This window comes from Equus quagga, chromosome 3 (assembly GCF_021613505.1).
Source record: "Equus quagga isolate Etosha38 chromosome 3, UCLA_HA_Equagga_1.0, whole genome shotgun sequence".
NCBI lineage: Eukaryota > Metazoa > Chordata > Mammalia > Perissodactyla > Equidae > Equus > Equus quagga.
Genome location: NC_060269.1, coordinates 115285651 through 115311394, shown reverse-complemented (window position 1 = coordinate 115311394; position 25744 = coordinate 115285651). Strand labels below are relative to the sequence as shown.

General features: G+C 44.3%; 1 protein-coding gene across 1 annotated transcript in view; it reads right to left on the bottom strand.

The window, feature by feature from the left end:
* LOC124237544 (sec1 family domain-containing protein 2) overlaps window positions 1–25744 on the bottom strand; it is a 395727-nt gene that overhangs the window by 13183 nt on the left and 356800 nt on the right. The window contains exons 6-7 of the mRNA XM_046657300.1: window positions 25553–25698; window positions 13311–13445 (exon numbers count right to left, since the gene is read on the bottom strand). Of these exons, the coding sequence (XP_046513256.1) occupies window positions 13311–13445; window positions 25553–25698 (281 nt within the window). The remainder of the gene's footprint in view (window positions 1–13310; window positions 13446–25552; window positions 25699–25744) is intronic.

The following is a 25744-nucleotide window of genomic DNA, read 5'->3' as shown; positions in this document are numbered from 1 at the left end:
CCACGTACCATACAGCCATGACAATCTTGCTTTGGTCTCACTATCCCCCTGGATTTTGTCTCACTGAAGTCAACAATGGCCAGGACACTTCTTTGTCTCCATTTCACTGGTCATTTCTAGGGCATTTGTCACCATTGATGACACCCTTCTTGGCTACCACAATAACTTTTTTGTTGTTCCTTCTATCTTCCTGATGGTTTTTTCTCAAATTTCTTTATAGGTTCCCTTCTTGGTCTGCCCCTTTAAGAGTTGATGCTACTGAGGGCTCCATTTGGCCCCTTGCTCTTCTCGCTTGACACATCATCTCTGAAGGACCTCATATCCCTTCATCTACTCACCTACTCACATGCCTTCAAGAATCTTTTATATACTTCCCAAATCTATGTCTTTAGCTCAAACATCTCTATTGAGTTCCTGTGGACATCTGTACCCGGATGCCTCTCAGGATCCTTAAACCCAACAGGTTTCAAATTTGATGCATGATCTTCTCCTCAAGTCTATTCCTTCTCTTGACTTTCTAAGAGCATCACCACCTTCACAGTCACCTGAGAGTCATCTTAGACTTTGCTGTCTCTTTCCTCTCTCAGACCAAGTCCTGTTAATTCTGTCCCTTCATATTTTATTGATCTCTCCTTTATTCCCACTGTCCCTGTTCTGGTCAGGCTCTCATTTCTTCTTCAGCAGGTTACTGCCACTGCCTTCTACTTTGTGTCTGTGTCCCTGGTCTGGCCATCCCCCATCCATTCTCCTCATTCCTGCCTGAGTAAGCTCTCTAAAATGCAAGTATTTATTATTGAGCAGTATACTAAATATTTTTGTGCACCATCTTATTCAATTCTTGAAAATCCTTAGGAGGAAAACACAATCATTGATGTATTTTGCAGATGAAGAAATTGAAGTTTACACATGGTAACTAAATCACCCAGGGACCAAACTCCAGAGGCTACACTCTTAAACAGCCCTCCACTCCATCACATGCTCACTTTCTCCCTGGAGAGTCTCCTAGCTCTGAGGATAAAGCTCAGATTCCTTAAGTGAGTATATAAGGCTCTCCTACTGTGGCTCTGCTGTATGCCTCTATTTTCACCTCCTCTATACACATTGTTTGCTGGAGCCATTCATAATGACTTGAGCCAGGCCTTAATGCATGGTATTTGTTTTTCTGGAATGTTTTGCTCACCATATGACATTTTATTGAATATACACACTGAAAAGTACATTTATCACAAGTGTTCAGCTCAATTTATTTTCACAAAGTAAACAAACCTGTGTGACCAGCACCCAGGACAGAAAGAAGCAGAAAGCCAGTACCCTGGAGTCCTTCTCATGCCCTGCTCCTGTCACTACATGGCCAACTGTGACTACCATCTTGACTGCAAAGACTCGACATTATACTTTGCTTCTTTCACTCAAATATATGCCTTGGAGACTTTTCCATATTAGTAGGAAAGATCTGCAGCCTGCAGGAATTTGTTGGGACCATACCAGTGGGTTTTGGCACCTGTCTATGTCCACGACATTGCAGTTGGAGTATTGTCTGCATCATGTTGTTTTATGTAACATACATAGTTTCCTGTGCATAAAGTACTTTTGCTTCCCCTTCTTTACCTCCTTCCCTCTTACTGGCTTTAAAAAGCATCCTCTTCTCTAAAAGGTTCTCCTTGATCATCTTTCAACTCCTGTGCCATGACCCAAATCTGATAGATGCTCTGCCCTGGCCTTGTCAAACGGGACTGCTACCTTGATATACCTGCCTGTCTCTTCTCCTAGAGAGCAAGCTACTGGAGGTAGGGACTGACCATCTTTATCTTGGTATTTTTGGCTCTGATCTTAGACCTAGTTTACGGTAAGCTTTCAGCAAGTGTTGCATGAATAAAATGAATGAATGAATGAATGAATGAGATCCACAGGGTAAATGGAAATGCCCTTCTTTTCTTTGAGATCTTTTAGAAACTCTCTCTGCTTTATGTCTGGTTCTTCCCGGCTGAGTAAGTACCAGCCCTACAAACTATTGTTTCTCACGTAATCCTGGGACAGAAATACAACTGGCTCCAGAATTTAAGCGGTACAGTATGTTCCCAAAGACATATGCTTTCCATAAGAGAGTCTGGACTCTGAAGTACATTGCGAGAATCTTGGAAGGATGTATTGAAAGATGAAAAGGAAAAACGTCATGAACAGCAACAACAAAGAACAATACCCTGCAGCTAAGGAGCTGAGGGAATGTTGGTTTTGGTACAAATAAACGGGTCCCGTTAATGCATGTTGCTGTTTGCTATTTTGGTTTCTGTTTAGATTTGTTTTGATACCAGACTTTCCTTTTAGATCCTGTCAGGTCGGCAGGCTATTGGGAAATGGAGTCTTTTCAGTCTCTTCCATCAGAATAACACATTCCTTATAATCAGCCACACACGGCTGAGTCCCGTTTGTATGCGAGCTCAGGGTGTAAGGTTCTTTAAAGATGAGATGTAAGAATCATTGCTGCCATCGCAAATGCACAGATTAATACAGCACATCAGACTCACTCTCTTTCTTCACTTTCCAAACCTTCGCAGGCTGTGATTTTAAGACAGCAGTTCTGGTCAGAGAAGACAGTTTCTCTCCACCACCCATCCCAGCCTTTGAAGCAGAGGCTGCCAAAACCTCCGTAGCTGTGGGCCCTGAGAGCGCTCTTTGATGTCCTGATTGGTTTCCATGAGAAGGGTTTCAGCTGCTTCCGGTTTCTCTGGAGGTCTCTAGGAGTTCTGGGAATCCTGCTGCTGATTCTCCTCCACCCAGTTTCTCTTTCTGTGTGACTCACTTGTCCCCAGCACGGGCAAGGGTCAGGTCCCCATTTTCCGATGACGGGCAGGAAAGGTCAGGTCCCCAGTCTCCAACAATGGGCAGCAAAGTGCAACAGGAGCTTTGGCCTGAAGGGCAGGAGGCCCTGAGAACAGCCATGCTGCCTTGGAAGATGACTTGGTAATGGCTTTTCTCCCAGCAGGAATTAGTAAGAGCACTGCCACTGCCATGGGACACTTCAGGTCTAGCACTGTGCTTTTCACTCATCCATTCAGCCATTCAACAATTATTTATTGAGCAACTACTGTGGGCCAGACACTGCTCCAGGCATCAGGGATTCAGCGGTGAATGGACCAGAGAGGAATCCCTGCTGTCATAGCACTTATATTTCAGTCGGGGAGAAGGACACAATAAAGAAGCGAATGGCAAGGGGGGAAGGTGGTAAGTGCTGTGGAGGAAAATAAAGTGGGGGGTAGGGCAAGCATTGCTTCCTGCATCCTTAGAAGCCACGCCCTAGGCGGAGGCTCCACTTTACAGACAGAGACCGTGAGGCTGAAGGGGTGACGAAGCTTGTCCAAAGTCTGCCAATCAGTGAGCTGCAGGGTTGAGATTAAAGCCTGTCTCTCTCACTGCAGGGTGAGATGCATTCCACACCCCCATTTATAAACAGATCCCTCCAACTGAAAGCACTTTTACTAGCTTTCATCTCCTAAAACTCTGTACTTTTAGTTCTTTAGCAACATCAGCCAATTACCAGCATCCTCATGGGACTCACTCATTTAATCACATTACAGAAGGTTTCCATGCTGCCAGAGGTTTCTGCTGTTTGGCTTGACCTCCTTGCCACATTTGCTCCAGTGGATGGCTTCCTCTTCTGGAAACTTCCCCCCATGCCCTCCACTTTCTAAGCCCTCTCAGTTTCTCTCCTTCCTCCCTGGACTCTTAGCGGGCTCCTCTTGCTCCATCTGCTCCATTACACGCTGCCTTCTTGACTGCTTGGGCCTCTGACCCCTGCTCTTGTCCCAATCTGCTTTCCTGGGTGACCCCATCCCCGTCCACGGTTCATGCCTCATACATGGCAGTAGCCGTAGATTGCTACTGTCGGCCCAGGCTCTGTTGAGCTACAAAGCTAAATCCTAAAATGCAAGTTTTCTTCTTCTCCGTTCCTGTTTCCCAGCCAGAGAATGTTAACAGCGTCCATCCAGTCATCTGAGTCCAGGCAAATGACCCTAGACAACATCCTCTCATTCATTTCCTCATACAGTCAGTACCCAGTCCTGCCCTCCTCTCGTCCTACCTGAGCTCGCACTCTCATCTTCTCACCTTCCCTCTCCAACCTGATGCCCGTCCAGCCTCATATTCCCCTCTTTCACTGCTGCCAGGGCGATCTTCACAAATTATAAACTGGTTATATATCCCTAAAAAACATTCAATGGCACCTCTTTCTTTTTGGTCAAATTTCAATCCTCTAGCCCTTTGTGATAAGCTTCTGCTTATCTCTCTGTCTTCATTTTGCTTCACCCGCTACATGCTACTCTTAGCTCCAGCCATTTGGAACTGCCTGTAATTCCTTCGATGTACCATGGCATTTCGTCACTTTGTTCCTAACTCCTACTGCTCTGACAACGTTCAACTCCTCTGGGAAGCTTTCTCTGACTCTCTGATTGAGCTCCTCCTTCTCTGTGCCCTCATATCCCATCTGGCACACCATTTATCTCTCCTCCCTGCAATCCTCAATTTTCTTGTCTGTCTCCCTAATAAACTGTAAGCTGCACAACGTAAGCTAGCCAAGGCAGGTAGGGTATCTAGTTTGTCTCTATAGTTTCCTTACCTACAACAGGGAGGAGCACACGAAAGAAGCTCTCAATAATTGCTCACAGGCAGACAAAGTCCGTAGACTGCCAAAACCAAGTTTTTGTTTAATAATTCCTACCAAAGTCCATCTCACTAGAACTTATGGATCATATTTAGCTAATCTTAGACAAAAATCAAACCCTACCTCATCGTATGGGGCATAATTAAGAAGAGAATATAAACAATGATTATAAATAGTGCTGCAAATAGAAATTCCGGAACGTGTCCTGATTTAATCAACAAAAGCAAATGCCAAGAGGTTTTCCTCTCGTCAGAAATGCCATTAAGTATAAGGGACCTAAGCCAACAGTTCATCTCTCTGAGTCTCGCTTTTCTTATGTAAACAATGAGGAGCCGGACTAGATGCCTCTGCAGGTGTCTGTCCAGCCCACATGTGAACAGTCTCCCCTACGCCTGTGGTCATGGGTGGGCTCCTGGCACCGTGTAGTTACAGTGTGATTCTGCTCGGCGACCACGGTTGTATGGTCCAAGAATGGATCCCTGACCCAGGCTGGGCCAACTCAGGACCCTTCCCTGGGAATTAAGACTCCATCTAGGACAGACGAGGCTCAATCGAAGCTGAGCGTTCAAGAAGAACCAAAGGCTGTGGCAGAGCTCCCCAGCCCTTCACTCAGCTCATCTGTATTGAGTGCCTACACTATGCTGCCCACTGTTCTTGGCATCCTCTGCAGGCCAGAGGGAGCCTCAAAGAACTGTCTGGTTTCCTGACTGCTTCCATTTCTCAGGCCCAATCCTTCCTGAGGCTGACCACATTGCTGCCCTTGGGCTTCCTGAGACACCCGTTGGCCCTCACAATTAATAATCCTTTCTTTGATTAAATTAGCACAATTTGTTGGCATCTTAATTGCAACTGAAAGAGTTTCAGCTATCATCGCCTCCGATGATACCACCACCGGCGGTTCAGGGCCTGCCCAAGCAGTTGTTCATCTCTCCTTGTGCAACTTTTTCTCCGGCTCCCTAAGGCAATGGCGCTCTCACGTCAACTCAAATAGAGGGCCTAGAGGCAAGCATTCCATCTCTTGGAGTCTTTTTCATAAATCTTTTATATTTTTTCCAATTAAGCATGGCCATATAAGAAATGGAACAAAAAAACTTCTCAGAAAATACACATAAAAGGAGTTAAAAGGGCCTCACGCAATTTCGTTAGATAAAACCCACCCTTCTCATGCCAATTCCAGCAGAGAAAGCATCTTGACAAATCATGTCCTTTAGTCAAAACAAGTTGGGGTCCAAACACATGGAGCAGATATAAAATACATTATTTTCAGGAGACTGAAATCCAAACCACAAATTCCAGAAACGCATTTTAAAAGTGCTGCCTATTAGACATGCTAGTTTTAAATTAAATTAACGTTATAGGGAGAGGGGTAAGGTATGTTTCGATTTATTTATTAGATCACTATCCATCTTTCCTCTAAGGACATCAAGGTGCTCCATGCACAAGCATCTGGAGAGAAGACTTGGCTGTTTGAAGAATGTCAGCTTCTGCCAAAGCTGCTTATCCCCAGTTTGATACCCCTCCCCCCCACCCCAGGGCACTGCCCTTGGAAGCTGACAGCTTTATGTGGCTAAACACAAAATCTATCCTCTGGTTGAGGAGTGCACTGAGCTGATTGGAAACACTTTCTCAGAACCGCAGGAAGAATGATCTCGTGGGCACGCTCGCTCTTCTCCCCAGCTTGTCTGCTTTACCTTACAGGGCTGGAGGGAGCGAACTTGAGAGAGCAAAGTCCTGCGGCTCCGCTTCTTGTCACTCAGGAAGTGTTTTTGCTTTTTTTTTGAGATCATATTATTAAAAAAGATGGTGGGCAAATAGAAGGCAGGCCTTTCATTACCAAAGCCTTTCATGGCTCACTTATTTTGAAGCTAGGTCAGATGCATAAGTGAATTTTCTGTCCTTTAGATTGGAAGGAAAACTCTTAGAATCGGCCCAACACTGTCTGTGATGGGCTAGACAGCCAAACGGATAGTTAGGTGGAGGGCAGACTGTATTTTCCAAAAGTGGCCACAACAATATTTTCTGCTCCTCGTGCTCTTGCTCCCTGTTCAAGAGGAGGAAAGTATGTCCCCTCCCCTTGAACTTGAGCGGGCATTTGTGACCGCCTCAACAAATAAAGCACCCTGGGAGGGATGCTGTGTGACTTTTAAGGCTTCCACCTGGCTCTCTCTCTGACTGAAGATCTTATCTCTCTGATGCTTCCCCTTGGAACCAGCCACCATGCCGTGAGGAAGCCCTGGCCACATGGAGAGGCCTGTGTGGAAAGGAACTGAGTCCTTCGGCTCCCAGGCCGAGCTAAGCTAGCAGCTGACGGTCGGCATCAACTTGCTGATCACGCGAGTGCGCATTCTTGGCGGTGAACCCCTCCCTGTTGAGTTCGGCTCAGAGTACAGACTCATGAACAAAGTAAATGACCAATATTATTTTAAGCCAGTGTTTTGGGACAGCTTCGTATGCAGTAATAGATAATCAGAACGGGCTGGGGGGATGAAAGCCCTCTCTGGACGGTCTGAGTCATACAGGAAAGCATGCTACAGCAATGTAAAGAAAGTGATTTTAACAAGCTGCAGGATGATGCGCGTGAGGTTCTGACTCGAGTAAGGGCAAAATCCAGCTGCTTTGACTTCCCTCTCACCAAGGATTTGCTTGATGATGAAAATCTTAGACACACAGGTATGTTTCCTAACTTTCACCGTCTGCGGACATTCACGTAAATAAGATTGATTCTGTGATCCACTTCCAAGTGTCTGGGGCGGAGGCCTCCGTTCCCTACAGCTCCGAGGCTGAGAGGGGCAGCAGCCGCCATGAGCACTTGCTCTCTCCCAGCACATGGAGACCGTGCTTCTGGAGTGTTCCTGGCAGAGCCAGGGCGGGGTTGTTTTGGGCTTCTGCCTCTGTGTCCTGGGTGGCCAGAATCTAGTCCTGCTGGCTTCTATTCCCTTGAACCATCTTGTCGTGGCACAAATACAGAATTTCACCAGCTCCCTACAGCTTGCCCTAGGAGGGGCAGTCTACAGCCCCCAAGACTGAGGAGATCAACACGTTGGACTCACGGTGGAGAAGAAAAAGGTCTAGAAAAACACATCGCAGCCTTATAAGGATGGCTTGCCATAGGCACAACAAAAAGAACACTCAGAACTCCATGTGTCTCTGGCAAGAGCAAATCAGTAGTGAAATATGAAATGCTTAGGTGTCTATCCTCCTCTAGGGGATTCACCTGTTCACTCAGCAGTTAGTCTGAATGTACCAAAAACCCAATCAGTGGCTATGGACAGGGATACAAAGATACTCAGGGGGGTTCTTTTCTCGAGAGTCAGTCTGGTTGGGATCACAAACTCATAAAAATAAGAACAGCAAATACTTATGTAGCACTTACTGTAGGCCAGGCACTGTTCTGGGTGCTCTGTATTGTTGAAAAGAAAGAACAGGCCCCAAATGGAGTCACTTGCGCTAAGCCCCACATCAGCAAACCAAGACAACTCCTAACCTAAGTGCAGTTCCCACCTTCCCCAGGAATGAGATCTTAACCGGTCAGTCTGGAGTTTCCTGGTCCGTGCTAGTGAAGTCATGCACCTGACAGCCCCCTTTCATCCTCCAAAGGAAGGTGACCTTGTCTGAAATAATCCTTTGTTCTCTTTAGGACTTCCTTGTCCCACCTACTCTCTGCCTGTAAAAACCTGCCCCTTTCTGTAGCTCTTTGGAGCTCCTTTCTGCCTGCTAGAAGGGATGCTGCCCAACTCATCAAGTGCTGAATAAAGCCAATTAGAGCTTCAGATTTACTCAGGTGAATTTTCTTTTGTAACGGCATATATTGAGTCCTTTAATTCTCATAACAACCCTATAAGTGGATACTATTATTATCCCCATTTCACAGATGAGGAAACTTAGGCACAGAGAGCTTAAATGATGTGCCCAAGGTCACACAGCTAGGGAGTGGTAGAGCTCAAGTCCTAACCCAGACAGTCTGACTCTGCATGTGTTAGCACTACTCTCTGTTGCCCCTTGTAAGTAAACATTCTAAGCAGTAGAATGAAGTGACTGCTGTTAGACAGCATAAACTAGATGGACTTCTATTATTTACAAAACCAAACAAAAAATTAGAGATGTTAAGCAGAAAAGCGATCCTCAAGTCTGCCCTGGTAACACTCGTCTTGCTATCTAACCAATCTGGTAAGACATTTCTCCTCTTGACTCCTTTGAGTTCTCACACTACAAAATCAGCCCCTCTGCTTCTGTTCTGTTCTCCAGAGAGACAAAGTTGGAAGAGACAGATTCCACGCTGTCTGTTTGGACAGAAGACATCGCCAGGCTTCTTTGACAGAGGCGGCAGCCGGCCGGCGTCCGTCTCCCCCCACATCAAGGCTGGGCGGCGAGTGGGAGTGGCTGGGCTGCTGCCTCTTCGGGGTTACATAACCACAAAACAATGACCAGCCTCACGTAGCTTAGTGGCCACTGGAAAGGAGGGTCAAGGACTCCTTTGAGGGTCACTGGAGCTGACTGATGGAGCTGCTATCTTCTGTCCCTTATGAAGTTGCTGAAACGTAGCTTTTGGTTTAAGGGCAATTAAGTTAGACAAACCAATGACTTGAAGCCATGCTGCTTTCTGAATGAGCGTTCTAACAGGTCCACTGTGACCACCCTCTCAACCTTTAATGAGTGTCTACGGTCTGTAAGGCCTACAGCGGTGCCAAGCGCTGAGGATGCAGAAAAGAGTAAGAACTAGATCAGCTCTCATTTTCAAAGCCAGAGTGTTCACATTCTTTGCTTTTTTTTTTTTTTTTTTGAGGAAGATTAGCCCTGAGCTAACATCTACTGCCAATCCTCCTCTTTTTACTAAGACTGGCCCTGAGCTAATAACATCCGTGCCCATCTTCCTCTACTTTATATGTGGGACGCCTACCACAGCATGGCTTGCCAAGTGGTGCCATGTCTGCACCCAGGATCCAAACTGGCGAACCCTGGGCTGCTGAAGTGGAACGTGTGCACTTAACTGCTGCACCACTGGGCCGGCCCCTCACATTCTTTTGACTGTGACCCATAGCAAGAAATACATTGAAATCACACAGGTGTATATGTGTGTAACTGGGTTGTTTCATTCCACCTTGGTAGATGCAGTTTCACCTTGCTAGGCTGTTCTATTCTTTTTCATTAAAAATTGCTGATTATAATCTATTGAATTGATATCCTGATCCACTAACGTGCAGATCAAATTGTGCAGTTAGTATCTTTTTCCATACTAGTGTTTCTAACACGTATAATTACAAAACAACGTATAAGTGCAGCCACAGAAGCGTGTGCGAAAGGTATAGGGCCCTGAGGAAGACACGTGGGGCCTCGAGAATCCCTTCCTATGTTCTTTCTATTACCTGCTGTGGGGTATCCACATCACATCCTGTGGGAAGGTCTGCTGGCTCTATTTCCAGACACATCTCTCGCTGGCTTCCCAATCCACCTTCCTCCCCTGCAAAGTCTACAGATACTGCTTCTGGGTGACTTAAGCCAATGTCGTCTGTGGTACCATCTGTGAGTCCAAAGACAGGGCAGGGACAGACTAGCAGCTCAGCTCCCCTTCCAGCTCTCAAACTCTCCCATTTGTACGACAGTACCCTAAGCACAGGAAGGATGTCTTTATTTCATCAGGCTCTGTCTTTTTGTTTCTTTGGGGCTCAGCACCAGTGGGTCTTGAGTGAGAAGTGGGGGAAGCAGATCCCAGAGGCAAAGAGCAGGGCAGTAAGTGGCAAGAAAGCAATGACTGTTGGTTGCTCATACAGAATGAAGATGCAATGCGTAGAGGCAACTCAATGCCAGTGCACCAATTTCTTCTCCTGGGTGGGGTGGTGCACTGCCGACGAGTCCTGGGGTGAAGTCCCAGAAAAACAGGCAGGGTACCAGCAGATGAGCCCTGAGAGAGCTCCCTCACGTTGGCTGTCCTGACGACCAGTCCAGGGTGGATTTTATTCATGAGCTGTGTAGATGCTCGAAAGGGAAAGCATCTGTGCTAATGAGTAATCATGAAGAAAAGAATTAATGACATATGACTATTTAACTTCCAAGAAAATGCCTGGTAGCACCTGGAGCTAAGAAATGTGGCGAAGAGCATGGGCTTTGGAATAAGACTGACCTGGGGACAAATCCTGGTGTCCCACTTCCTGCATGCTCTTTGCAAACACCTGAGAATAGAGGAAAGGATGACCCAATCCCAGCCTTCGGGAAGTTCACATCTACTGCTTGACCTTTCTGGGCCTCGATTTCCTCACGGGTAAAGCAGGGGTAATGGTAGACCCATCTCCTAGGGTTGTTGTGAGGTTTAATATGAGAATGGCTGACTCCATGGCACACACTGACCTCAGGTGAGCTGAATAACTTGGGTAGTGAGAAGCAATGGAAAACAGCACCAGGGAGACCAGTAATGGCCACGGCCATGTGAGACTCCCCCGTGCACCTTGCATCCTCCTCTCTCCATCGGCTTTAATGCAGACTGGCACACTCTCCTGATGGCTTCACCCCCATCTCGAAGACGTAGTTCTTTAGGAAATCACAGTTCCTAAAAGCCCTACTGGCCCTTTCTATTTATGTTTATTCCAATTTTGTTCAAACCCTGAACACATGGCCCAGAGCTGACATTCCTTGCTGAGTTCTATGGAATGGTAGGAAGAGCTAGCCACTGAGGCCCCTGTAGAAACAGAACAAAAGGGCTCTCCTTCAGGGTGCTGGGGAGGGGGAGGGCTCTGCGGCCAGCCCCCAAAGACTCTCCTCACCCCCTGCAGTCAGATGAGATGCCCCTGGCAACTGAGAGCAGAGGCCTCGCAGCTGGGCACTAAGGAATGGATTCCTACAGCTGACGGGAGAGACAAATTCCTCTTTCTTAAACCCATTACTTGGAAACCTCCCTTTGAGATCAGTCTCAAGGGGCCAGAGCATTTCTTCACCAGCCCAAACTCTGTGGGGTTGAATGGAGAGAAACATGGCAGTCTGGGCTGCTCCAGGACAGTGCCAGACTTCTTCCTAGGCAAAGTCCACTCTAGGACAGTCATGCTTCTGACCATGGGAGGAACTGCAGAAAACACTCTGCATAGTTTAAAAGGGTCATTTTAAAGTCTGATGTGTCATGATTCGTGAAACAGTGTTGGACAATGCAAGTGGATAGTCCTCTCACAACAGAGGCCTTGACAGTCGCCCAGTCTGTTAGCATGTTGAAGGCACTGTGAAGTCTGGCAGCAAAGAAGCAATTTAACTTGCTGTTTAATCCAGTGTTTCTCAAACATATTTGGTCACAGGACCCTTTTGTTAAGAAACAGTTCTTTCTATGGAACATGACAAAGAGTGAGTCAGGGCCTCCTCTCGCCTACACCACAGCTCTCCGCAAATTAGAAACACGTGCAGTGAGCAGAGACACGCGAGTCCGAGCTTCCACTCACACCCTTGGCCAGACCACGAATGCAGCAGCCGGACCGGGAAAGCACACACGGCCTGTGGGGTCATCCTCAGACCTCAGTGATCAGGGCCTGAAATCCAGGCTTGTTATTTCAGTCTTTCTTTAGGGCTACGTCCAAGCTTGTGAATGAAGGAAAAGGGTGCTCAAGTGGAGAAGGAGGGAGACCACATCCAGCCTAGAAGTTTCTATACAAACTAGCCATCAGGAAGGGCTGGACAACCCTGGGCTTACATTCAACACAGGAGCCCCTGAACACTTAGGAGAAATTGATCTGTGCTACGTTATTAAAAAAAAAAAAAAGAGGGGAAAAATACAGCAGCCACATGTTGCAACAGAAGTTGATGATAAGTGGGTCCATCAGGAAGAAGACCAGCATGTCCACTCCGGCCAGTTTACTGCTTAGTTTAGAGTCTAATTGTCTGGCTTCTATCCTCTGGCTTTTGGAATGGACTGGTTTTCCTGGAATATACATTTACTGAACTTTGAAAGGCCAGATCTTCTGTGTAGATTAATTCCTGATTTCAAAGATGCTTTGAAGCTGGCAAAACATTCTGTTATTTCCAAGAGTTATTACAACTGCAATCCTGGCAGAGGCTGAGAAGTCAGCCTGTAATCTTGTTTATATCCTTTTAAATTTAGAAACTTTACAGTGGGTTAAAAATAGACCATATTTGCATACTTTTCCTCCTTTCATCTTGCAAAGGCTGTTCAGCAATTTTCACCTACCCTAAATATTAGCCAGAGAAATTCCAGAACTTATCACCTGGGAGTCTGCTGGGCCAAAACAAAAGTCATTTTCAAATGGGCTTTGGGGTGATGCTAGTCATATTACTGAGCGGAGTTACTTATTGCCCTACATAATAAGCTCTAGAATTAAGAGCAAAGGACTATCACTAAGATCTATGAATAGTACATCGATTCATGTTAGGTGAAAATGTGGGCCACGAGGGGAAGTTTTCAATGGTGCTATCCCGGAGGGCTTGTGTCCTTACATACTGACCAGGAAAAATCATAGTGCTTAGGTCAAAAGAAACTGTATGAGGCTGGAAGGCCACGCTGCTTATACCCGAAAAGTCAATAAAGATTGCACCTGATTTCAGAAGAGCCAAAATACCGGAGGTTGTCTTCCATGGTACTTGCCAGGGTTAATGGGGTGCCATCATTTTCATGCCCAGCAAAGAGAGCATTACACTCAGGATGCCCTTTTCACAGTTACTTTACCTTCATGAACATGCTAAATCCAGTTTTAAGGAGATCAGTGAGGCCTGAAGACATGTGTTCAATATCAACTGGATCTGGCTTCTCAGGATGAAATATTTCCTCCACAACCTGCTTCAGCAATGGCTTATAGGAGGCCTGCAAAGACAAAATATTGTGCTGTAAGTAAAAGGGTTTGTTTGGTTGGTCTGGAGAGAGGATAGCTTTGTCTGCACCAAATGAAGCAAAACAAGTTTATTTTGATACTAAGCAATGGCTATGATTTTGTGTGTGTGAAATGACAATTATAACAACGTTGGTTTTTTGGGTAAATTTTCACCCCAATACTCTCGCACAATTTTTTGTTTCTCATACTTCCTTCTACAAGCAAATGTCTCTTACTGGAGCTATAACCATAGTACGACTAGTTTTTCAATCTAAACTTAAAGAGACAATTTTATGTATGAAGTATACTGAAAAGCAAAGTATTATCATTTGATATAGACATAAAGATGGTCTCCAGTTTTTCCTAAACATTCTTAGAATTATGCTCCCCTCTGCTAGGAACTTGAATATTTTCTTACAATGTTGCTATCCAAGCCCAAAGCAATCCCTCCTTCGTCTACGGAGGTCAACTCCAAGCATGACTTGGCCAGAATCAGAGGCCAAGATGCCGAAAAGGAATCTGACCAAAGTCAGGGCTTAGAGAAAGCAGGGCACATGGTACTATAAGAATTTCAATAGAATTAAGCTGATATCAAATTGCAAGAACTACAGTTTGATAAATGATGCTATCCATATTTAGGCAATATTTGGAGGCCGCTGCCTCTGACAAGTTTCTGAGCATATTCCCCCACCTCTCTCCTTGGTTCTCCTTACAACCAAGCTCTTCCTCTCTTCTTCCCTTCCCATCAGTTGGACTACCTTCCTCTCCCAGCCCTGCTGCTGCCTCTGCTGCTCACGTTCCACACGGTACCCGAGTCAGGAGCGTGAAGGGTGAAGGAAGAAGGAATGTCTTTCTCAACACACTCTCCATTACCCCAATATATCTGTTTAATCTCTATCATAGGCTCGGAACAGCTAGGTTCTGACCGAGCTCAGTTGAGATGTCTTGAACTCTGCTTCTCTCTTTGCATTGGCCAAATCTGGGACCTGCCTCTAGAAAGTATTGAGGATATTTGGTGTCCTGATTTCATCTTGTTTTTCTTACAGTCATTTTTTACTCTTATTTTCCCTTTATTCTAATTTTCTTACTTAAAATATCTTAGAAATAAAGCAGGGTATAAACCATCAAAATCATAAACAATCATTTAGCTAGAATGTAACTGGTGCATTTATCAGGGATAAAAAGCAGGGAGAGATAGCAGCTGTTCAGCTGAGGGTGCAGCCCTCTGATGTTTATTAGTCAAACAGACCACTGCAGGCCCAGAGGTCTCACAGGTGAACGCTCATGAAACGGAAGGCCTGGTGAGGAACACCGATAAGACAGAAATTAAAAAAAAAAAGGAAAAATTATGAGTGAATCTTCCTCATAATAAAGCTATACCAAGATAGATTTTTAAAATTTATCATACAGGAAAAACCCAAAGATTTGAAAACACACTCTTTTGATGAGGCCATGGGGAGACAGACACTCTCATATATTGCTGGTGGGAGCATAAATTGTTACAATCAATGTGGAGAGCAATTTGGCAATACCCATCAAAATTACAAATGCATTTGACCTAGCAATTCCATTTCTAGGAATTTATCCTTTAAATATGCTAATATATGCAAATGAGACCCATAAAAGGCTGTTTATTGTTTGTAATAGCAAAAGATTGGAAACAATTCAAGTGCCCATCAATAGGGAGCTATTTAATAAATGGGATACATCCACAGGAGGCAATGATATGAGAGTCAAGAGGGAAACTGTGTTGATACAGCAAAACAAGGTGTAGAATAAAGTATGTGAAAAAAGCAAGGAATAGTGGGTATGATGGGCTGGCATTTGTGTAGAATGTGTCAAAGGGGATATGGAAGTTTATATTTGCTGAAATATGCAAAAAAATAAACTCTGATGTGATATACAGGGACTGCCATAAGAAGTGATCATGGAGTGGGGGACCAGACAATGGACAAAGGTGAGAGGAACACCTTTCAATGTACTGTTTTTTATTTATTTATTTATTTTTTTTTAAAGATTTTATTTTTCCTTTTTCTCCCAAAGCCCCCCAGGACGTAGTTGTGTATTTTCAGTTGTGGGTCCTTCTAGTTGTGGCATGTGGGATGCTGCCTCAGCATGGCTTGATCAGTAGTGCCATGTTTGTGCCCAGGATTCGAACGTGCAAAACCCTGGGCCACTGAAGTGGAGCGCTTGAACTTAACCACTCAGCCACGGGGCCAGCCCCAGTGTGCTGCTTTTTGAAAAAATATAGTTAAAACACCACTACAAACAGCAAGATTTTTTTTTTTTTTTGGTGCAGAAGATTGGCCCTGAGCTTACATCTGTTGACAATCTTTTTCTTTTTGCTTGAGGAAGACTGTCCCTGACCCAACATCTATGCCAGTCTTCCTCTATTTTACACATGGGACGCCAGCTCAGCATGGCCTAATGAGTGGTGCGTAGGTCCACGCCCAGGATGAGAACCTGCAAACCCTGGGCTGCTGAAGCGGAGCACGCACACTTAACCACTATGCTACCAGGCTGGCCCCTGATCTTTTTTTTTACTTGTTAAAAATTAATAAATTATCTATGCACGAAAGAGATTGGAGTAAAGCATACCAAAATGTTAACTAGGATTATCTCTAGGTTCTGGGAGTAGAGGACATTATTTTTTCTTTTTTCAAATTTTCCAAAATTAACAGGTATACTTCTGGAAACATAAAATAATCCAATAAATATTTTCGATGATAAAAAAAAAGGTGATGGAATGTGGAATGGCCTCTGAATTCTACAAAACCTCTTCCCTGAATAAATTGTCTGGAGGGCCCTCCTATCATGTCAGCCTTTCTGAACATTTAATCTCTTAAACAAACTTTAAACTGCTCCTCAAGGAGAAGTCCTTTGACCAACACTATGCATTATCATCATTATCATCAAATATTCATCTACTTCTTCCTTAGTAACAGAATCCAATCTTTACTCAGGCACATCGGCTAAAAGACTCCATCCTTTGGTGTTCCTTGCAGCTGGGCACGACCACGTAACTAAGTTCTGGACAATGAGATGTAAGTAGAAGGGGAGTGGGACTTTTTTTTTAAAGCCTCCTTTTTTAAAAGGGAAGGGTATGCTTTCCTCCCCTTTCTCTGTTTTGCTGCCTGGAACATAGAGGTGATGCCTGGAGCTCCAGCAGCCACTGTGGAAGACAGGGCCATTCTTTAGAGCTGCTGGAGCAGAGGGCTGGAAGAAACCTTGGCAGGCAATGACTGGTGGGACCACCATAACCATAACAGGGACAGACTAAATCAGGACCCACTTTACATGACAATACAAAACCTTGTATGTTTAAGCCATTATTTTTCAGATCTCTGCTACTTGCAACTGAATGAATGAAATTCTAACTGATACAAAGCACGAAGGGAATATAAAGAAATAAAAGGCCATTCCTTCCTTCCAGCTTACAGTTGTTTTATTAGCCTATATACAGTTATATAGAATAACTTGAAGCAGACCACAGAGAAATACACATAGGTTTTCATGTTTAAGAGAGGAGAGAGTATGCCCCCCAACCTACAAAAGACAAAAACAGTTGTTGCTCTCCACAGGGTGCACCTTCTGCAAGAAAAGCAAGAGTAGTGATTCTGACAAGAGCTCAGACACAGGAACAAGGTGGTTCTGGAATCCAGCTAAAACCCACACTCAGTGCCTCCCCTGTGCAAGGCACAGTGTACCAGTGGTCATAGGATTGTTCTCAGGGTTCCAGCAGCCCCAGTGTAGACTGAGGAGACAGGGAAAAAGAGGAAGTGTGGAGGGGTTAGGGATCTCGCTCTCCCCCTTGCCCCACTTTCAGCTAAGCTCTGGGGAATGAAGCGCCCAAAAGGAAATGCCCACTGAGCCGGGGTTCCCCTTGGGCGGTGCGCAGAGATTTGCAAGTGCTATTCCCTTAACACCTTCATTCTTTTTTTTTTTAAGGATTGGCACCTGAGCAAACATCTGTTGCCCATCTTCTTTTTTCCTTCTTCTCCCCACAGCCCCCCAGTACAAAGTTGTATATTCTAGTTGTGAATGCCTCTAGTTGTGGCATGTGGGATGCGGCCTCAGCACGGCCTGATGAGCGGTGTCATGTCCACGCCCAGGATCCGAACTGGCGAAACCCTGGGTCACCGAAGCGGAGCGCTAGCACCCAACCACTCGGCCACGGGGCCAGCCCCCAACACCTTCATTCTTGGGACTTTATGATCATTGCACATTATTGAGGAAGGTTGTACATCCTTTTGATTTTATTTTACTTTTAAGGTATTTAGGTAATATTTAGAATGAGAAAAGAAACCACAATTTAAATACAGAAAAGTAACAGATAACAAACACATCACATAATCCAGAAAAATAACGTAAATGCTTTTATTAATTAACTGCCTGACACACCTCTGTAATACTCATTTCTTGGCTACATTCTCTCTGATTTTGTTTACATATGACAGCAATTTTGAAATATCATTTTCTATAGAGAGATGTGATAACTATTAAGCTATTGTCTCTCAACTCCAAACCCTGCCTTCTGTACTCAGTTCTGTGATGCTGGCCTGGGTCTCTGCAAACCATTGGTGCTCTGCCATCTGGGTCTGATAGAGTCTGCCAATAGCAGGTCCTAACGGGAGAGGGGAAGGCAGGAACAGCAAGCAGGAACCGGCCGCTCCCTGTTGATTTGCTGTCCCTGCCAGCATCCCCCCAGCAATGCCCCTGACCACTTGAACCTATCCCTTCTCTGGACTTTTAAGTCATAGGATCCAATAAATTACCTGTCTTGTTTTAGCCAGTTTGGGTTTTTTCTATTTTCGCTTGTAGCCAAAAGTACATTAAATGATATAAGGATTATTTTTAATTTAGAGATAGGTTTTCCCACTTAAATATTATATAGAAAAGACCTCTAAATTCTTTATTAAACTAGCTCAGCACAGAACAACCAAATAACACTGTCTCTTTAAAGAGCACGATTTGGGAAAAGACATCCTCAGGTCCAAAGCAGTACTGGTTTCGTGACTCCTCAGCAAACACATTTCTTAGTTTTTCCATTTAGGGTTTTAATAACGGGAACCTTTGGCTCCTTCCTCTCAGCCACTTACTTGGATTGCTTTGTCCCCCAGATCATGTCACTGAAGTCTGATTGGAATGAACTGCTTTGGCAGTGGCTTCTTGGATGACAAACCTCTGACAGTCACGGAATTCTCTCTTCAGCCAGAAGCTGCCCACTTCTCAGAAAGGACCATGAAGAAGGTGGTGACAGGGGAGACAGATGTCTTCCCCAAGTGCCCTGCTCAGAATTTTCTCATACTTTGAGGAAGGGCCAGAGGGGAGATTAGTCGTGTAGTCTGCCTCAATATTAAGAGGGCTAGCCACAGCAATTTAACTTTCCTAATCAAACATTCTCTGCCAGTTCCCCTTTTAGGGGGTAAAGGAGAGGAATTAAAAACAGACAAATTCATTCATTTATTTCTCGCTTATGTCACATCCTATGTATGTTGGCAGAAGGGGGTCTGTGCCCTAGACAACCATTCAGACACCCAGTTCCTGCCACTGAGTGGCTCCCGCACTCCCTAGGGCACTGGAATCCCACATTGAGGGCTGTACATCTCATCCGCAGATGATGAAAGAGAGAGTATGAAGGATTTCCAGAGAGATTTTAGAGGCTCAGCCTGAAAGTGATCTGTATCACTTCCACCCATAGTTCATTGCTCAGAATTAGTCACAAACCTATATTTACCTGCAAGGGAATCTGGAAAATGTGATCTAACTATGCCCAGCAGGAAAAGGAAATGGAGTTTGGGGAACATATAGCATTTTGCTTCTGCCACAGACACACTATAAAGTCTGAATTGAAACATTAATATAATTATTTCCTTAACAACTGGTAAGTTGCATGTCGTAGGCAGAGGATTATTAAGCCCTTTTCCCTTCTGCATAAGAATTTGACCCTTAGTTAAATTTCTAGCTCTGTTTCCCTGGAAACCTGATAAGGGAAGAATGTCAAACTCTAGCCAGGCAAGATTGCTTATGATAAAAAGAACCCCTGCTTAGTAAATTGCATTAGACTGGGCCAACTATAAAACACTGAATAGAAAGCCAGAGCCTTGGGCTCCTCTGAGTATGATGACTCTTGCGTCAATGGGCACGTCCCTCGGAGGGACACTGGAACTATACCTGTGGTGTTGTTCCAGAGAAACTGGCTCTTATAGGACATGAGGTTTTCAAGCCAGGGGATTCCTGCTCTCCTCCTCCCACCATGTGAGTCTAGTTCCCTCACTCCCGAGCTGTCACCTCAGGGCAAAACTCAGTAGCTCCTGGATAGCTATGTGGACTGCTTCATGGAGAGTCACAAAGACTACTCCAGAGAAGAAAAATGCCTGCTGCTCGCCGATGATGAGCTATGTTCCTGTCCTGGGCAAACTGGTGCCAAGTGGGGGCTATGACCACAGAGCCAACTTATCCATTAGGTACAGACACACAGCGCCTAGGGCCAACAAGACTCTTAGGGACTCGTGAAAATGTATTAATTTCTTCTAAAATCAAAAGGAAAAAATGAACTTTCAGGTCAAAGATAATGTTTTGATCTGTAATATTAATATATTTGTCTCCACACCAATTCACTTGTACAATATAATTTTTAACATTTTTATTTTTAGAGAAGAAAGGGCCCATGAAACCAAAAGTATGTAGAGCCATGAACATCATAACGTGGCTTCTATGACAGTGTCATGAGCTAGCCTGAAGGTTTGGCAGAGCCTAACAAGACCCCTGATGGGTGTTACACATGAAACAGCTGAAGTTTCAAAAACATCGATCTTATACCAGAAACTCTTCTTTTTTTTTTTTCTTTATATTGTCAGTATCTCTTCCAGAAAAAACTTGGCTTTTAAAAATACCATATTTTCTATCATAATCTTAATTAAAAAAAAGAAAAATACCATATTTAATCAAAAAATGAAAAATAAAATATTTGCATCTATGTCTCTGGTTACTCTTTTGTGGTGGAGATAATGTGTGATCAAGTCTAGAAGACTCTTTAATTGACCTGATTCTAGCTCTTGAAGAAAGGTATTGCGTATAGCAGCAGTTTCTGACATTACACATAAGTCAGAGACAATTTTGAGAAGCTAGTCTAACTCCAACATCTTCTTGAACTTGGTGCACCTTCAAAGATGGCCTAAGACGTCAGTGTCCAAGGAAACCTGAGTTGTTGCCACAACCACATCCCCGTCAATTGGCACTGCAGACCTTGGCTTTGCTGGTTGGTGTTGGTACAGCCAGGGACTCTCTCTGTCCTGCTACTGAGGATGCCTCTCCCTTTATTGAAAAATTGACTGTAAACAACCAACTTCCCAGGAAAACTAGACTTGTGGAGAGGGTATTCATTTTGTTTCAATCCAAGACTGTATAGAAAAACATCTGTTCAAAACTGCTCGTGGCTTTGATTATTTCATGGCTTATTTATTTTTTGCTATTCTGTCTGATTTTTCTCTCCTTTCATCTTCTTAAAAGAAATGATTTGTTCTGCAGATTAAAAAGTGGTTCATTTGTTTGTCTTTTCATCCATCTATCCATCCATCTATCCATCCATCCATCCAACCATCCTTTAAACCAGAAGCAGATGACTTTTTAAAATTTTGAGTGTAGTCCCTTCAACTTCAACATGAGGAGAACAAAGCCCAAAGCTATTAACTAATCCACCTGCATTCACACAGGCAGTCACAAATAGACTACAGGACAGACCAAGTTTCCTGGCCCTCAGTTTAGTCCTATCTCACGTTGGTTATTTCAGGAAGAAGCCTACTAGATCTGGGGTTGGGTAGATAGAATCAGGAGGGAGAGCAGAGCTCAGCACTTGGAAAAGAACAGCTGGTGGCCAGGACTTGGGATTGTTGGCAAAGAGACTGGACCTACAGACTGTTCAGAGAGCCATATTTCACCAGGCACAAGATGAATCAAGCCTCCTTGGGCAATGCTGGTTCTAAATGCTCTTGTTCATCATGCCAGAGGCACAGAAGACAGTCAGCATCTGTGGGAAGTTTTCTCCAGCTCAGCACAGCACTTTGAGACTTCTGCCAAAGCAAGTCATGCAAGAGCCATACCATATTTTGTCTGAAAGTGCTCATAAGCTTCTTCTGCTGAGACATCTGCCTAATATCCTCCCGATGCTGCAGCTGAAGAACAGCAGCACATCAAACACTGTGGCATTTAGGAAGGAGGTTAAGCCTCCCATTAACTGGAACTGTTCTTACTTGAACATTTACAGTAAGAAACGAAAGCATAAGAAGACTAACTGCACAGGCAAAACTGGGGGCTTAGGTTTCCAGTCAACAGAGTTACGAACAAACACAACCTTTCCAAACAAATGGGAGTCAGCAATAAACTCTTGCCGTACACAGCAGCTAACAGGACAATCAGCCTAAGAATGACTCCCTTTCTGTGTAGCCCATCTCCTAGCAAAGGAAAAGACAAAATGCCACGAAAGAGGGCAGAGAGAAGGCTTATTTTGTCCTTTATTATGACTGTTATAGCAAATGCTTACACAGTGCATCTGTGTGTCAGCTCCTGTCCTAAGGGCTTTATATGTGTTAACTCATCTAATCATTAAAGCATTTTTATGAGGGAGCTACTATTATTAGCTTCTTACAGAGGAGAAACTAGGCACGGAAAGGTGAAGTGACTTGCCTAAGTTCACACAGTTAGTAGGTGACAGAGTTCGGCTATGAACCCAAATGCTGCTCTTAACCCCCTCTCACTAAGAAATGCCCTTCTGGATTAGACCTACAGTTCAGGATCCATCCATCCATCCATCCATCCACCTGCCCACCCACCCACTGACCCACTAGGTGGCAAGCATTGAGCTAGGCTCTGCAGGTACCATGGTGAGCAAACACAGGTGCTGTCTCCAGCTTTGATGGTATGTTCTTGAAGATGAGAGCTTTAGTGGCAGCCTCATGGTCCCCATCGTGCCCACTCTCCTGACTGTGGCAGACGTACTGGTTCCCTTGGAGGGCCAGGAGTGTGTGGCGACGTTCTGGGCTCATTTCCAGAGATCCAGTCTAGATCCCACTCCTCCAGCTTTTCCAGAGATTTTATAAGTACTTAACTCCTTGTATGAAATCATGTTCTTCTTAAAATGACAAGAGTGGTGTCTGCTTTCTGCTTGTGAGCTGTGACTGACACATTTTCCTAAAGGGCTAAAGGATGAAGGTTAAATAAGAGGTGACTCTAGTGCTAGCAGGGGAAACATGTGTGGATCTGAGAGCCAACTCTTATGCATTGGAGCAGGAGAGAAGTGCACTGGGAGAGAAGCTGGGGCTGGCAGGGGCCTCAAGATCCAGGGGAGATAGCCCAGATACACAGCACTGGTCAGAGCTGGAACAAGAACCCAGGGCCAGACCAGGCCTAGTGCTTTCCTGGGGACCCCAGGACATCTCAACTAGATTCTGCGTAGAAACAGCATGGAGCTAGATAGAAAGCACAAATTTTTTCCTGGGGCCACAGGGCTAAGGAACAAACTGGGAGATGGGCAGAAAGTTGCCTAGCCAAGACCCATCTTCAGAACTAGACACAGCTGGACTCTGATTCTAGCCTGGACATCTGTCCTTTCCTAATTACACACATTTTGTGTCCCAACAAATCCTCTGATATATGAAAAAGATATATGCATTCAATATATGCATGCAATATGTGTATTGCATTCAAGATGCACCCAACAAATATTTATTAAGCATCCACTGTGTGCAAGATACCACTCTAGGCACCGAGGATATGGTAGTGAGCAAACCAGATCAAAATCCTGTCCTCACAGGGCTTACATCTGTGAATAAAAACTTCTATAAAGTAAAAAAATATTGAAAAGCCCAAACAGGTAAAAATTACCCACAATCCCATAAAAACTCTTTATATAGAGAGCAAGAAGTCAGAGGTCCTCCTGTCCATCCAACCTACCCTGTCCTCGAAAAGGTAGCTATTATAAATTTTTCCTATATTTTTAAAGACTTATTAAATATACATACCCATATACTTTTCATTTTATTTTTAACAAAAATAGAATAACGCTTTACAAAATGATCTAAACAGGTAGGTGAAAACCTAATAGATTGTGAACCTCTGTTTCAGTCTGAGTTTTCCAAGAAGCAGAGCCTGAGACAAGGATTCAAATATAGTCCCTGCTAAGCACATTTAGGTCTGCCCCATCCATTTTAATGGTTGCATGGCATGTCACTGTGTGTATCATTATTTATTTAATCCCCTGATGATACACACATCTTCCTTGCCTTGACCCCACTTCCCACTCATTGACATTTAGGATTTTTGGTGAATGTGTTGATATTATTGACTCACTGTAAGGGGAGTATACACAACAGGGAAAGTTGATTTTCCAAAGGCCATGGCTGCACGACAGGGTTCTGAGGTCTGGAGAAATGACAGTGTTGGCAGTAGGGAGATAAAATTTAGGAAACTTATCATTGTCCTTATCATTCCCAAGATTTATAGCTAGTACATGTTTATGTGAAGTTGGCCAAGTTAGTCACCATTATGATCATAAAACTGAAAAGACCTCATTACTTTAGTGGTTTATTTTCCCTTTGCCAACTTTGGGAGTCACTTGCTTCTTGACATTCTTTGGTCTAAATTTCATCATATATTACCAGGTCTATCATGTCTTACTAGAACTTGTCCATTCTGCCATATTTAAGATTGGTGATCTTATTAGTAACAGAACTACATACGGTTGATTATCTGAGTGATTTCATCCGTATTTTGTGGTAGCGGTGTTCTCAGATCATTGAACAAAGAAGGATGGGAATTTATGTCACTAGGTTGAGTGCCAGTTTCTAAGATTTTTCATATCTTGGTCGCTGATTTCAGATGCCTATCGGCACCATCAATGAATATTTCTAGAGCCTCCATGAGAACAGGGTATAGTGGGAAAGGAGGTTTTGTGTTGGCAGCAAAGACCTGGCATCTGGCCCTGGCCACCTGTGTGCCTGTGGCAAGTCGCTGTGGCCTTCCTGGATCTGGGGATAATAATACGTCTCTGGCTTACTTGTTGTGAGGATCAAAGGAAAAACCAGATGTAGGCGTTCTCTTTGAGGATCAGCTACTTTATGAGTATATGGAAGGAAGAACCTGGATTTTGCTAGGCTGCAGTGGGTAACCTTAGCTCTTGGCTACACTCCCACCTGAAAGAGTCAGCACCCTGAAGTTCAACCCCTCACTATATCATAGACCCCACTCATGGCACATTCAACCCTCCAAAGAGCCTTAGCAAATTGAATGTATTTTACCCAAGATTTCATGGGGAGACGGAGAAGATTTCTTCATGCACTCCACAGCAAAACCTAATGAGCTTTTCCATCAGAAACATCTGTCCTTCCTTGAAAGCTCATCTTTGGCCACCAGCAGCATGAGTTCTGTCACCATCCTTGTCCAAGAGAGACTGTCCAGCCTTGATGGCTCCAGCCTTTCTTCACTCCTGAAGCTTTCCTTTGGGTCTTTCTATGGCTCCTCCCCTGCTGAGTTTTTGCAGAGCAATTACCTCTGTAATCTTAGATTCTTATACCATCTTCCTACTCAGTGGTCAAAATATCCTCACAAAATTTCCCTAGTCTCCTTAGAAACTGGCAGGGGAATTTTAAATAAAAAATGTTTTTTTCTGTCACAGACTCCTTTTTTCCTGCCCATAATATTATTAGGTAATTTTAGTATTCTAACTGTTCCAAATGTTCATGGACTGCTTAGATCCAGAAACTTGGGCATTATCTAAGGCCAGCCCCTCACCTGACACCTGTAGTAACGGGGGCCCAAAGAAGTGAAGGGACTTGCCTAGGGTTACAGAATAGGTCTGTGACAGTTATAAAGCAGTGGCCAAACCCCAGTCCAGCGCTCATCTCACTGCATCAGACCTGTGGTGCAAATGAATCAAGAAGCTTTCGGATTCAGGGGAACCCATAACTCTGAACTGGAAGGGGACTGGCGTTCATTTAGAACAAATCCCTCAGTTTAGAGGTTAAAATGGAAACTCTTCTTGTAGTCTCTGAACCCTAAAAATACAACACAGATTAGATGGTTACTTTAAAACGTGAGTACTTGCCTGGTGGGTATGATTTCCAGGAACATACACAGACTTAAATTGCTTCATGAGATTCCGAGCTCCAGCAACATCCCGAAGCGAAGTAAAGAGTTCGTCCACGGCAATTTTGGATTTGTGAAACGTCAGGTTAATTGAAGAGTCACAGCCTGAAACAATCCAGAGAGATTTTCTCTGGTGAACAAATCTTTAAAT